The sequence below is a fragment of the Thamnophis elegans genome, chromosome 5, assembly GCF_009769535.1.
Source record: "Thamnophis elegans isolate rThaEle1 chromosome 5, rThaEle1.pri, whole genome shotgun sequence".
Classification (NCBI taxonomy): Eukaryota; Metazoa; Chordata; class Lepidosauria; order Squamata; family Colubridae; genus Thamnophis; species Thamnophis elegans.
Window position 1 is genome coordinate 80116945 of NC_045545.1, and position 12498 is coordinate 80129442.

Here is a 12498-nt window from a genome sequence, read left to right on the forward strand (position 1 = left end):
TTGATGTGCACTATGTGCGCATGCGTAATGCTAAAAAATGTTCATATGCAGAAGCAAAAAACAAGATGCTGGCGCCTATGGCACCGCTGAGAGAACTGATTCAGGGGCGTGGCAGGCCGAGTTACTACCAACTCGGCTGAACTGATCCGAACCATTAGGAACTCACCTCTGGTGTCAACCCTGAAGCTGACTTGAATGGAGCCAAATTGGAGCTTCAGTGTTGCCACACTGGAGCTGAGGAAAAGGGAGGGGGGATTAGAGATAGAGGGGGTTGTGTAGCTAAAATAAAATACTTTGTCTTGAGAATCAAGGACATTCTCTGGACGATAAAAGGAGCAGTGAGGTCACCACTGCCACTGACAACTATACAGCATCTTGATTGGACCATGTGACTGGTTGTTTGGGCTTGTGGGAAAACTTTCTCTTTTAATTAGGTGAAAACCACGGGAACCTCCCGAGACGGTTTTCACCAGATTTGTGAACTCGCCTTGAAGTTTTGCTTGCTATGGGACTATTACTTGGAACCCTTACAATAGGTAATTCTTGACTTATGAACACAATTGAGACCAGAATTTCCATTGCTAAGTATGGGAGTTGTTAAGGGAATCACACCCAATTTTATAACCATTTTTGCCATGGTAGTTAAGTGAATCACTGAAGTTGTTAAGTGAACCATGCGGTCATTAAGCAAATCTGGTTTTCCCATTGAATTTGCTTGCCAGAAACTAGGCGGGAAAGTCACATGACTCCAGGAATCTGTAACCGTCATAAATACTGTTGATTATATGACCTTGGGAATGCTGTGACAATCATAACTGCAAGGAACGGTTGTAAATCACATTTTTTCAGCGCCATTGTAACTTTGAATAGTTACTAAATGAATTGGTTGTAAGTTGAGGACTATCTCTATGGAGCTGAACTTAAAAGAACTCAGATTAATTTAATTTAAAACCAAGATTCTAGATCATAAAATTAGAAAGGGACACTGTAGAAAAATATATAAACGATTTTGGGAAAAGAGCTGATTCTTTAATCAAGATGTACTTTTATTGTTGAGTTATTAGAAAACCAGACTACCTATTTTTTAAAACATTTTTCACTCATCACCACTATTGTGTGAATAAAAATATTTATTATGTAAATATGTACCCTAAATAGATCTCAAAGGAGATGAATTATTACACTACTGCACTTTGCTCATCTATCCATATTTTCCCCTCTAGAATAACAACGTATTTTTGTTCCTGCTATAATAATTTTCCTCCTATGCAAACGACATTCATTTATGGAAAATACTTCCATTTGCATCTATACTATTGATTTTCATAGTAAACAATGTACCTAAGCTTGCTTGAGAGAAAGGCTTAATGGAAGAGTTATTGAAGTAGCACGAATGTAATTTGAGGAAGGAAGGAAGGAAGGAAGGAAGGGCATTGATTTTGAGAAAAATTACTGAAAATGGACAGCCCTTGTAATGCCCTGCCTGAAAACAGCAGGCTGATGAATCTCCTAAGAATCCTCAGAATAGTTCATTGTTACTCTTTAACTAGACTTCTGTTGCCAATCTCCCAGTTGGCTTTCTTTGTTGCAGGAAAGCTGCAGAAGGTTTGCCAAGATGAAAACATTCTTTCCACTGCCCTTGCAAATATGCCACATATCATAAATGCAGGCTATCTCAATTTTATTGGAAAAGAGGAGGGGAGAAAAATTTAAAAAGGAGAAACTTCCAAGGGGGTTGTTTTAAAAGAAGTGACTTAATCCAATTTCATCCAAATCAAGAAATGCCTTTGAAAGTAAATTAGAGACATGTCAACATTTATCCCATAAATCTTGAGAGAGGAATTTTTAAAAAGGTAACTTTGCTCCAATAATAGTACTGAATATCTGCAGAAGGAAAAGATAAGACCTAAAAGTCCTGCTAGTTCAGACCACAGGGTTATTAAATGCACCATTCCCTTCTCACCGTGGCTATCAGATACTGTGCTCCCATCATGTCATTCAAAGATTCAGGTGTGGTCTTCGGTAGAAATTAGGCAGTTCTCATTTACCCTAATTGATAGCAGCTTTCCAGGGTTTCAAACTAAAGACTTTCTTAGGGGTGTTTGAGATGTTTTTGTAATCCTCCCTCATTGTTTGACTCAAGCAATGTTTCCCTTTTTGTTGCTTTGGCAACAAATCTTCTCCCTTTTCATCAAGGGTCATCATCTTTACTCTCGACACATCATGTGTTCTTGTTCAAACATTGCACCTTATCTTTCAGCTATTCAAGGAAAATGATTTCTTTCACTCCATATTGCTGCCAGATTTCTGAGAAAAATCTACACAAAGAGATTCCTTTGGAGACATCATTCATCACAAATATCCAGCCGCAGGTAGACCTGCCCCATCTGTCTTCAATCAACACCATCTGATTTAAAAGCAAAATGCTGAGCAAAATCTAATTTGGACAAAATTTGATTGATAGGTCAAGGTTGTAAAACTGGAGTGGGAAGTTGGAAAAAGCTCACAGAACATGGCAAGGATGAACAAATTCCATACTGAGACTATGAGGTGAACATGGATATTTTCATGTAATTGTTATGAATTAATCTCAGATCAAGAGAGTGTTTATTTTTCACTTCCCATACAGGCAGCTTCTTAGTACCTTACTTTATAATCATCCCGAGTTTATAATCCTCACCCTTTCAATTATGAAAGAGCACATCCCTTAAGACTCGTGATGGGGAATATGACATCTCTACTCAAGTTGGTTCTTATTTCTTTGCAGCTGCTGATCTCCTTGGAGCTTTTAGATGCTTTGTGGCTAGCAACCACCAACTCAAGGGACTACAGTTAGTGGGAGCAACAGATGAACTAACTAATAACACTACTATTTCTGTGAGTTTTCTCCTGGGATTGATGTCTACAACACCAGTCCCTGAGTGGTTTGCTAGTAAAGAGAATCCCTGTTTGTAAAGATACAACTTTACATATGTCAGAGTTTCAAGTAACATCCCCAACGAAAGAAGACTGCAAGGCCAGCACTCCTCAAAAATCCATTTTATTAGCGATGCCATATTGGCACATCTGGGAAAACCCAAATCTGAAAGATTCCAGCTTTTCCCCACCCAAAAGAAAGTCCAAGTCCCTTCCCCCTGCACCCATATGTCCATCACATGGTCCAATCAATGCACTGTTCCAATTGGAGGTGTCTCCCAGTCACGCCACTCCAGGTGCAGGCCGAATGTCCTTGACTCTCTGAGAAGGGAATGTTATTTAGGCTAGATATCCCTGTGACTCCATGTAATCCCCCCTCCCAGTTTCCCACAACACTAAATGTGGCAGCCCTGAAGAATCTAAGAAAAATATGTCCTCCAGGGCTGACAACATACTGATGTGAGAAATTGGAGAACTCTACCTGTTTTATAATTCCAGAGATAATAACTGCCTTTTGACCTTACAAACATGTTCACATGACCCCCATCCCCATTCATCAAGTATAAGGAATGACAGTTCTGATCAACTATTTTAATGGGGTTGGCCACACATCTCTAGCCAGCTTAAAGGTAAGATAAAGATTCCCCTTGCACATATGTGCTAGTCATTCCCGACTCTAGGGGGCGGTGCTCATCTCTATTTCAAAGCCAAAGAGCCAGCGCTGTCCGAAGACACGTCTGTGGTCATGTGGCCAACATGACTAAACACCGAAGGCACATGGAACGCTATTACCTTCCCACCAAAGGTGGCTCCTATTTTTCTACTTGCATTTTTACATGCTTTCAAACTGCTCGGTTGGCAGAAGGTGGAACAAATAACAGGAGCTCACTCGGTTACACAGCGCTAGGGATTCGAACCGTTGAACTGCCAATCTTTCTGATCAACAAACTCAGTGTCTTAGCCATTGAGCCACAGTGTCCCTAAAAGCTTGCTGTTCATCAAATCTACTTACAGCAATGCTGTAACTAAGAAACATCATCAATACAAAGAATAAGGAGAAAATGTGCACATTTGGTGAACAATGTTAAAATGTAGATTTCAGTGATAGACTGAAGGAATGTGTATAACATCTCAGAAGAGGGATTATAAGATAATTATCTGCTGAAGAGAAAGTAGGAAGTCACCTTTTATAATATTTCCTTTCTTTCCCTTAGGCTTTTCTTTTGCTTTATATAACATTCTTACTAAATATCAATATTTTTTTAAAAAAGAATGTCAGTCAAAGCACCAAGATGCATACTGATACTATTAAACTATGAGTCCAAGAATTGCCCAAAATTTGTAAGTGAGGGTATATGTTGTATGTGTGTGTTTTAAGAAATGGTTAAATTCTTCATCCAATTTACAATGAGCAGGCAGATTAACTAAAGGAAATCTTCATGGAAAGAGACAATCCAATTTTGATACCACATGCAAACCATAAGCAGTAACACATTGTCACAAACACACTTATAGATTGACTTATCAGGATACAACAGAAATAGAACATAAAAATATATGGATCTTGTCCTCATCCAAGAAAACAAACACCAACAACTGATAATAAAACTTTTACAGATGATTCAATTGCAAACCTAACCCCATTTTAACAGGGTGCATCTCCAATACAAATGTGTCTTAGGGAAAGCATTTTGCTGTGATCAAAAAACCACAGAGCAGATCTTTCAAAGCCTCCTTTCTCAGATGGTTCATTGTTACACTAATATGTAGTGTATTGTACACTAATATCAGTCATACGATGAGATGTAAAAATGATTTGTTAAACTATGAAATCCCCAAACCACCGAGAAAACTCAAGTTACTAACAAAAATACAATACAGGATGAGAAAAGATGGTCACGAGGGTAAGTTCTCCCAAAATGACTAAGCCTCCTTTGTGGTGCTTAGAATGAGGCCATGACACAGGTCTCAACTCATCAAACGGACCCATAAATATTTTTAACATCCTCCTATCTCAAGGGAAGATAAAGTAGCTTATTTAAGAGGAGGCTCACCTACCAGAAAGCCCAGGACATTGTCCCCATGGAAAACATGATGGGAGAGTACACTATACTTCATGTATTGTTTAGATCAGTGGTCACCAACTGGTGATCCGCAGAAAAATTATTTGCATTGTTTATATTGCACTAAATCAGGGGTACTCAAACTATGCCCCCTGGGATGGATATGTCTAATGAATGTTTGTATTGCTGCAGAGAGTCTCCCCCTTCAGTGTCTTTTTGTGTGGGTCGGAGGGGGGCAGAAACTCCAACTTGAGGTCTGCTGCAGCCTCCTGGGTCGGAGCTTTGGGGGAAGGCTGGAAGTGTGGCTGGTGGCGACAAGCCGAAGGACCTTGTACCAGTGGGACTGCATCATGGCCTGGAACTGGCTGACCATCTCAGCCTGCTGAGCCTCCAGGTATCTGGCCTTGCACTCCCGCAAGTCTTCCCTATGCTTGTAAAGCATATGCTCGTAGTCCTCAGTGAGGTGCTTCTATTGAGCCTCCTTCTCGGTCATATCCAATTTGAATTGAGCCAGCTGTTTTGTCAACTCTTTCTCGTGGTGGCTGCTTAGCTCCAACAACTACTTCCTGTTGGGGCCCTAAGGAGCCCAGGTGGGGAGGTGAGGAGTGGCTGGGAAAGGAGGGGCAAGTAGAGACTGGCAAGGTGCTCCTTGATGTGAGTGACATCGAGTTGGCCACGCCCACCCAGTCACATGACCACCTAGCCACGCCCACCCAGCCAGTCATTGGGCAGTTCATATTACTGGTCTGTGGGATTTAAAATTATGAATTTAGGGGTCTCTGAGGTGCAAAAGGTTGGTGATCCCTGATTTAGATACGATTTTTAATGGAAATCCCTCTTCCCAACACCCACCCCCCTTTTTTCCTCTTTAACTGTGTCTAGTCCTAAAGTCTAAATTGGAATACTGCTTGGAATTATAAGATGAATTCACTGTGAGAATTAGAAAACTCCCAATTTTTTTTTAGTACCAGACAATCTTAGAGGCATGTGCACAAAATCATACTGAGCTATCTATTCTGGAAGAATGCTGCTACATTTGGGCATTCTTTTATAAGTCAGTGAGTTTGCAACATCTCTCTGTTAATGGTGCAATACGAAGTTTATCTTCAAGTTCGTAAGACAGTCCCAGATAAATAAGGATGCATCACACATGATCAAAGCCCAAACTCTTAAGGATTAAAAGACAGGAAGTAAAAAGTGGTGGTTGCCTTTGGCAAGAGCTTAGCATGTTTTCCAGATTTAAAGGCTGTTCCTGAATGAAGAACAAGTTGTGTTCCCTAACTCTGTCTTTAATCCGACTTTGCATTTAAGTCAGATCTTGCACTTACAAATGGACTGCCTGTTACTACAAATAGCAGATTTGTAGTAACAGGCAGTCCAATAGCAGATCCCTTCTCGAACAGACAAAGGGCTGAAGCCATGCAATGCTTTCAGGAACCCTTGAAACTGCGCATTTTCAACATACAGGCTGTCTTATCAGCCATTCCTGTAAACATTATATGGCTTCAATGCTTCATTGATTAGAGAAAGAAGAAAGCAATCTGCCATTTTTAATAATAGGTGGCCTGTTTGCATCTACGGGTTGTCCTTAAGACAGACAGTCTCAATCCTACACTTCCTGTATTTCAGTCGTGCAAAACAGTGGCCCTCAAGCTTTTGGGCGCCAGGGGCCAATTCCGTGAAGGGTGATTTTTCCATGTAGGAGGTATGGTTTCACATGTTGCCTTAGATCCAGTGGTGGGATGCACATTTTTTTACTACCGGTTCTGTGGGCGTGGCTTGGTGGGCATGGCAGGGGAAGGATACTGTAAAATCTCCATTCTCTCTCCACTTCAGGGGAAAGTTACTGCAAAATCCCCATTCCCTCCCAATCAGTTGGGACTCGGGAGACAGAGAATAGATGGGGCAGGGCCAGTCAGAGGTGCTATTTACCAGTTCTCTGAACTACTCGAAATTTCCACTGCCGGTTCTCCAGAACTGGTCAGAACCTGTTGAAGAGCCAAGGTGGCGCAGTGGTTAAATGCAGCACTGCAGGCTACTGCTAGATCAGCAGGTCAGCGGTTCAAATCTCACCGGCTCAGGGTTGACTCAGCCTTCCATCCTTCCGAGGTGGGTAAAATGAGGACCCAGATTGTTGGGGGCAATATGCTGACTCTCTGTAAACCGCTTAGAGAGGCCTGAAAGGCCTATGAAGCGGTATATAAGTCTACTGCTATTGCTATTGCTAATATCACCTCTGCGTGGATCTCATACATCCCATGTGGATGGGGATTCAGATGGGGCTTGCGTGGCCCAGTTCTTGGTGGGCTGCAGACCAGTGCCAGGCTGCAGTCTGGGGTTTGGGGGACCTCTGTTGTAAAGTTATGGGTTTCAGAAACAATGTTACTGGAAAAAATAAAATTGCCAGAAAAGTATGACTTACAGCATTCAATGGGGTTGGATGCAACTTGCAAAGAAACTATCCGGCCACTAGATTCAGGGATGTGCACACGGAACACCAATCGCACACGCGTGTTCTTTCGGCCAATATCGGTTTCTCCTTTCCGTAATTCAATGTCTGCGTTCCTCAGCTTGAGAATTCCTGCGCAGTCAATGCTATGAAACAAACAAATAACGGGATATAATCCTTGTCCAGTGTCATCAATATTTTTTTTACTCACGATTACATTTGCAAACACTCCCCACTCCTGAAATTAATGTCTGTTTTTGTTTCTCTGATTATGACTACAGATTTAATGGTCCAGGTATGCTTGGCTTCTTTCTCAGCAAGGGGCTGGCTGATTCTCTATCTTCCCTGACGGAAAATGGACCACTGTACCTCTGCAAGAATATGGATTCAAACTTGCCGCTTTAGCTTGCAACCCTGCCAATCAAACAAGCGTTCCAAAGCAGGTAAGTGCAAGTAATTCCAGCTGCCTTATTCATGAAATTCTTTATGTACTCCTAATCTGGAAATAAACTGATATCAATGGACCACTTCAATAGCACTGGTTGATACAAACACTCCTATATCTACAACTCTCCATTATTCTAGGGAATATATTGCAGTGAGTTTTCAGTCTTAAGCAGCTGACAATATTTTTCTTATCGATGTTATTGTCCCTCCTGGAACAATGATTCACTGGAGTCTTGATATTTTCTGAATTTAGTTTTCTTACTCTAGGCATTTATGTTTCTAGACCAGGGATGTCAAACTCACATCATCATGACAGCATCACGTGGCGTATCGGGACTTTTCCCCCCTTCATTAAATTGGGCATGGGCGTGGCCAGTGTGTGATACATCTGGCCCATGGGCTGGGAGTTTGACAGCCCTGTTCTAGATAATCAAGAACTACAGTTCAATCCTGAGCCACATACATACTCCACATTTGCAACGACTTGAGCAAGAAGCTAAACTATAGCTATACTGTTCCGTCCGTCCGTCCGTCCGTCCGTCCATCCATCCATCCATCCATCCATCCAAATGTGAATGATCAATATGGACACTAGACCAGCAATGGTGAACCTTTTTTGGCTCACGTGCCAAAAGTGGGGGGAAACGCAAGGGGGTTGTGCATGGGCATGCCACACCCATAATGCAATGTGCGACCCCCAGCACACATGCGTGCATGACAGGTGTTCCCCCCCCCCATTTTTTGCATCGATTTTTTTCACCCTCCCCAGGCTCCAGAGACTTCATATGAGCCTGGGGTGGGCGAAAACAGTCTCCCCCTGTGCCTCCGGAGGCCCTCTGGAGGCTTCAGGAGCTTCCCTGGAGCCTCCGGAGCACAAAAAACCAGCCACGGGCAAACCAAAATGGACTTTCGGTTTGCTCGTAGGGCTGGTTTAAGCCCTCCGTAGCCTTCAGAGAAGCCTCCAGAATGCCCCTAAAGGCTCCAGAGGGCTTAAACCGGCCCTACAAGCAAACCAGAAGTCAGTTCCTGAACTTCTGGTTTGCCCCTAGGGGCATTTTTTGTGCTCCGGAGGCTTCAGGAAAGCTCCTGAGGCCTCCGGAGGGCCTCAAGGGAATGGCGGGGTCTGTTTTTGCACTCCCCAGACTCCTATAAAGCCTCTGGAGCCTGGAGAGGGTGAAAAATGGCCTCAAAAAAAGACTAAAGTCTCGCATGCCCTGACAAATGGCTCCGCGTGCCATCTGTGGCACGCATGCCATAGGTTCGCCATCCCGGCACTAGACCATTTGATGCTCACCTCAGTTCAAAACCTAAGAGGGAAATAAGTCAACTCAAATGCCATGGTAAAGCAAAGTGGGCTTATGCTTGAGAGTTTTCTCTACAAATGAAATGCAGGCATCTTTTACATTAAATGTATTAAGTTCTCCTACGTTGCTATCTTACAACATTTTCTAATATAGAACCTTACGTTGCTTTCATGTTGTTTTTTGGCTCCAGAGGGATTTCCAGCACTTTGGTGTTGCCAATGATTTTCTCAAAGCTGGTGGTAGTGACTGTTTTCCCTGTGATGCGATGGACTTGGTAAAAAGCATGTGGTTTAAGAATCCTCTCATCTGCTGTTCCAATGAAGATCTGAAGGCCCAAGGGCTTGTGGTCCACATAACCATGAAGCTGGCAAGAGAACAAACCATTTACACGATTATCTCAAGGACCAATAAAGCAAGAATTGAAATATCTTAGCAGTATCAGATAAAGAGCACAAAAAAGCTTATAATAGCTCATCTTATTCCCCACGGTGAGTAAGAATCACCTCAAGATAAACAGGCAGGAAATTTTTATAACTATGAGAAAGATGATTCTTTTCCTTTCCTTCAGGCTAAAATAGTTTTGCATACAAAAGAACATGGATAAATTAACTAATGAAGAATACTGAGCAATAATATTATCTCTTGCGGCTTCGTTTTGCAAGACTGAAATATGACTATTCCCGATTATTTTCCACAAATGAGATATGTGATAGTTCTAATAGGAGCTGTTTTGAAGTTTCCAACCTTATGTTACTTGGTAAAATATTTGCTCTTAGCATCTTCAGAATCGTCATAATTGGAACGTAACTTATTGAACGGCACGGAATCCTCAACCATTTTTAAAAGGTCTTTCAGAATAAAAATTATTTGCCTAGGTTCCCTAAGCTCACTTACTGTAGACACCTATGCACTAAAAGTGTATATGATTGGGGCGGGGGGGTGGGGAGAGAAGCCATTCTATCAAAGTGGAAAAGAAAGTAGCTGTAACTTCCCTATTATGAGAAAAAGGACCTTGCATGTACACAAAATTATTTAGACTGTTAAACATAAGAGTTTAGGCATTGGTAAAAGTGAAAGTATCAGTGAAATTGAGAAAGAGAGAGAAAAGCTTGGACTACAATAATTAGTCAGTTAATAGCTACAATTCATTAATCAAAAACATTTTGCTCATCTAAAAACGAAACCAAAATCAGTCAGACTATAACCATCATAGCTCTTGATTAGCATTTCCAGTCTTCATTGTGGGCTCTTTGTCACAACCACATTATTGAATATTCCTCCAGTACTCAAGTCAGCGGAAAAGCAATTTTTTGAAATGTATATTTTAAAACCACACAGTAGCTGAAGCTTTCAGGTTAGATTACAGTAAAGCACACTAACAATGCAATTTGAATAAAAACATCTACAATAAGATGCAAAATATATTTTAAAAAATCAGATAAACTGGGCTGATCAGTAACATGATCAGGTTCCGGAATATTGTTATTTCATGTTGCAAAATTCTGGGAGTTGAAGTCCACACATCTTAAAGTTGCCAAGAAAACCTATGTTGTAAGATAACCTTGATTGTCACTTTTTTTCTGTGAACGTACTGGCACACAATAAAAATGAACTTCTTAATGTTATATATAGTGATTCTGGGTAAGACCCCTACAGAAGCCAGATACCCCACCTTTCCGACAGTCCAAGCCAAAATGGCCACAGGAGAGAGAAGAGGTCAGCATGGTGAAATGGCCAAATGAAAGCAGATGCAGTGCCAGATTGCATCATCACCCACATGAGGCATCAAAAAATGTACAAATGACAAAACTTGAGTCAAGAGAAAAGGCAAAACACCCTAAAACTCAATTGCTCAAGTCTGTCTAGGTCTAGGGATGAGATAAAGTTGCATCAGAGGACATATTCTTTAAAAATGATGAGTTCCAGGGCAACTTGCCACAGTCATCTTGCGACAGTGAACTCACAATTAGCTGAGGCCAACTCTTAATAGAACAGAACAGAATAACAGAGTTGAAAGGGACCTTGGAGGTCTTCTAGTCCAACACCCTGCTTACGCAGGAAACCCCTGCACCACTTCAGACAAATGGTTATTGAATCTCTTCTTAAAAACGTCCAGTGTTGGAGCATTCACAATTTCTGGAGGCAAGTTGTTCCGCTGATTAATTGTTCTAACTGTCAAGAAATTTCTCCTTAGTTCTTGATTGCTTCTCTCCTTGATTAGTTTCCACCATTGCTTCTTGTCCTGCCTTAAGGTGCTTTGGAGAATAGTTTGACCCCCTCTTCATTGTGGCAATCCCTGAGATATTGGAACACTGCTTTCATGTCACCCCTAGTCAGGGGTGGGTTTCTCGCCCCGTTCCAACCGGTTCGGTTGGAACGAGGCCGGCGGCGTCCTCGCGCACGCACGTGGCGTGCGCGTGCACACGCGCGGCACGCGCATGTGTACTAGCGTATGCGCGATGCTCCAGCTGCTCCTGGAGGATCGCGCAGGCGCTGTATGCGTTCTGCGCATGCGTGGAAAGCGCAGAATTCATAAAAACCGGGTAAGGAGCGGGCGCAGGTGTGCGGGCACGCGCGGGTGCGGGGGGGGGGCTTCGCCGTTCCCGGAAGTTACTTCCGGGTTCGGCGACCAACCGGATCGCAGGGACCGGTGCGAACCGGTCGAAACCCACCCCTGCCCCTAGTTTTCCTTTCATTAAACTAGACATATGCAATTCCAGCAATCGTTCTTTATATGTTTTAACCTCAGTCCTCTAATCATCTTTGTTGCTCTTCTCTTCTCTTTCTTGAGTCTTTTTTTTTTTTTTTTTGCATTGTGGTGCAGGATAACCCACCATGGGACAATCCATGTGGGATAATTCAACACAATAAATGTTATCCACCACTATTTGTTCAACATTATTTCCATTTTTATCAATGGAAATAATGCTGAAGAAATAGTGGCATATAATATTTATTATGTTCAGTTATCCTATGTGGATTGTCCCATGTCAAATTGACTTCAGCAAGTTGTGCCATTCCATGAGAAGAGCCAGTATTTCCAAGCCTGAAATCAGAATTAAAATATTCCCCAAAAGCACTGTACTAAGACATTGGAAAGAGGCATTAGATGAAGCAGAAATTGAATTCTCATAAACAAATGCTGGGTTGACACCTGAAATATTGAACCTCTCGATTGTTTTTCTGAGGAAAATCATTGCTCGTTTTTCCTCTCTGGAAAAACAATAACAACAGCAAAACACTTTCAACACAGGACGTCTAGAATCTTTCTTATAATGCAAGGAAAAACTTCAAAGCTAACTCTGAAGGCTTACTTTTA

General features: G+C 42.0%; 1 protein-coding gene across 1 annotated transcript in view; it reads right to left on the reverse strand.

The window, feature by feature from the left end:
* Positions 1 to 12498, reverse strand: part of NFATC2 (nuclear factor of activated T cells 2) — a 163593-nt gene that overhangs the window by 99619 nt on the left and 51476 nt on the right. Inside the window, 2 exon segments of the mRNA XM_032218150.1 lie at positions 7402 to 7574; positions 9341 to 9543. Coding sequence (XP_032074041.1) covers positions 7402 to 7574; positions 9341 to 9543 — 376 coding nt within the window.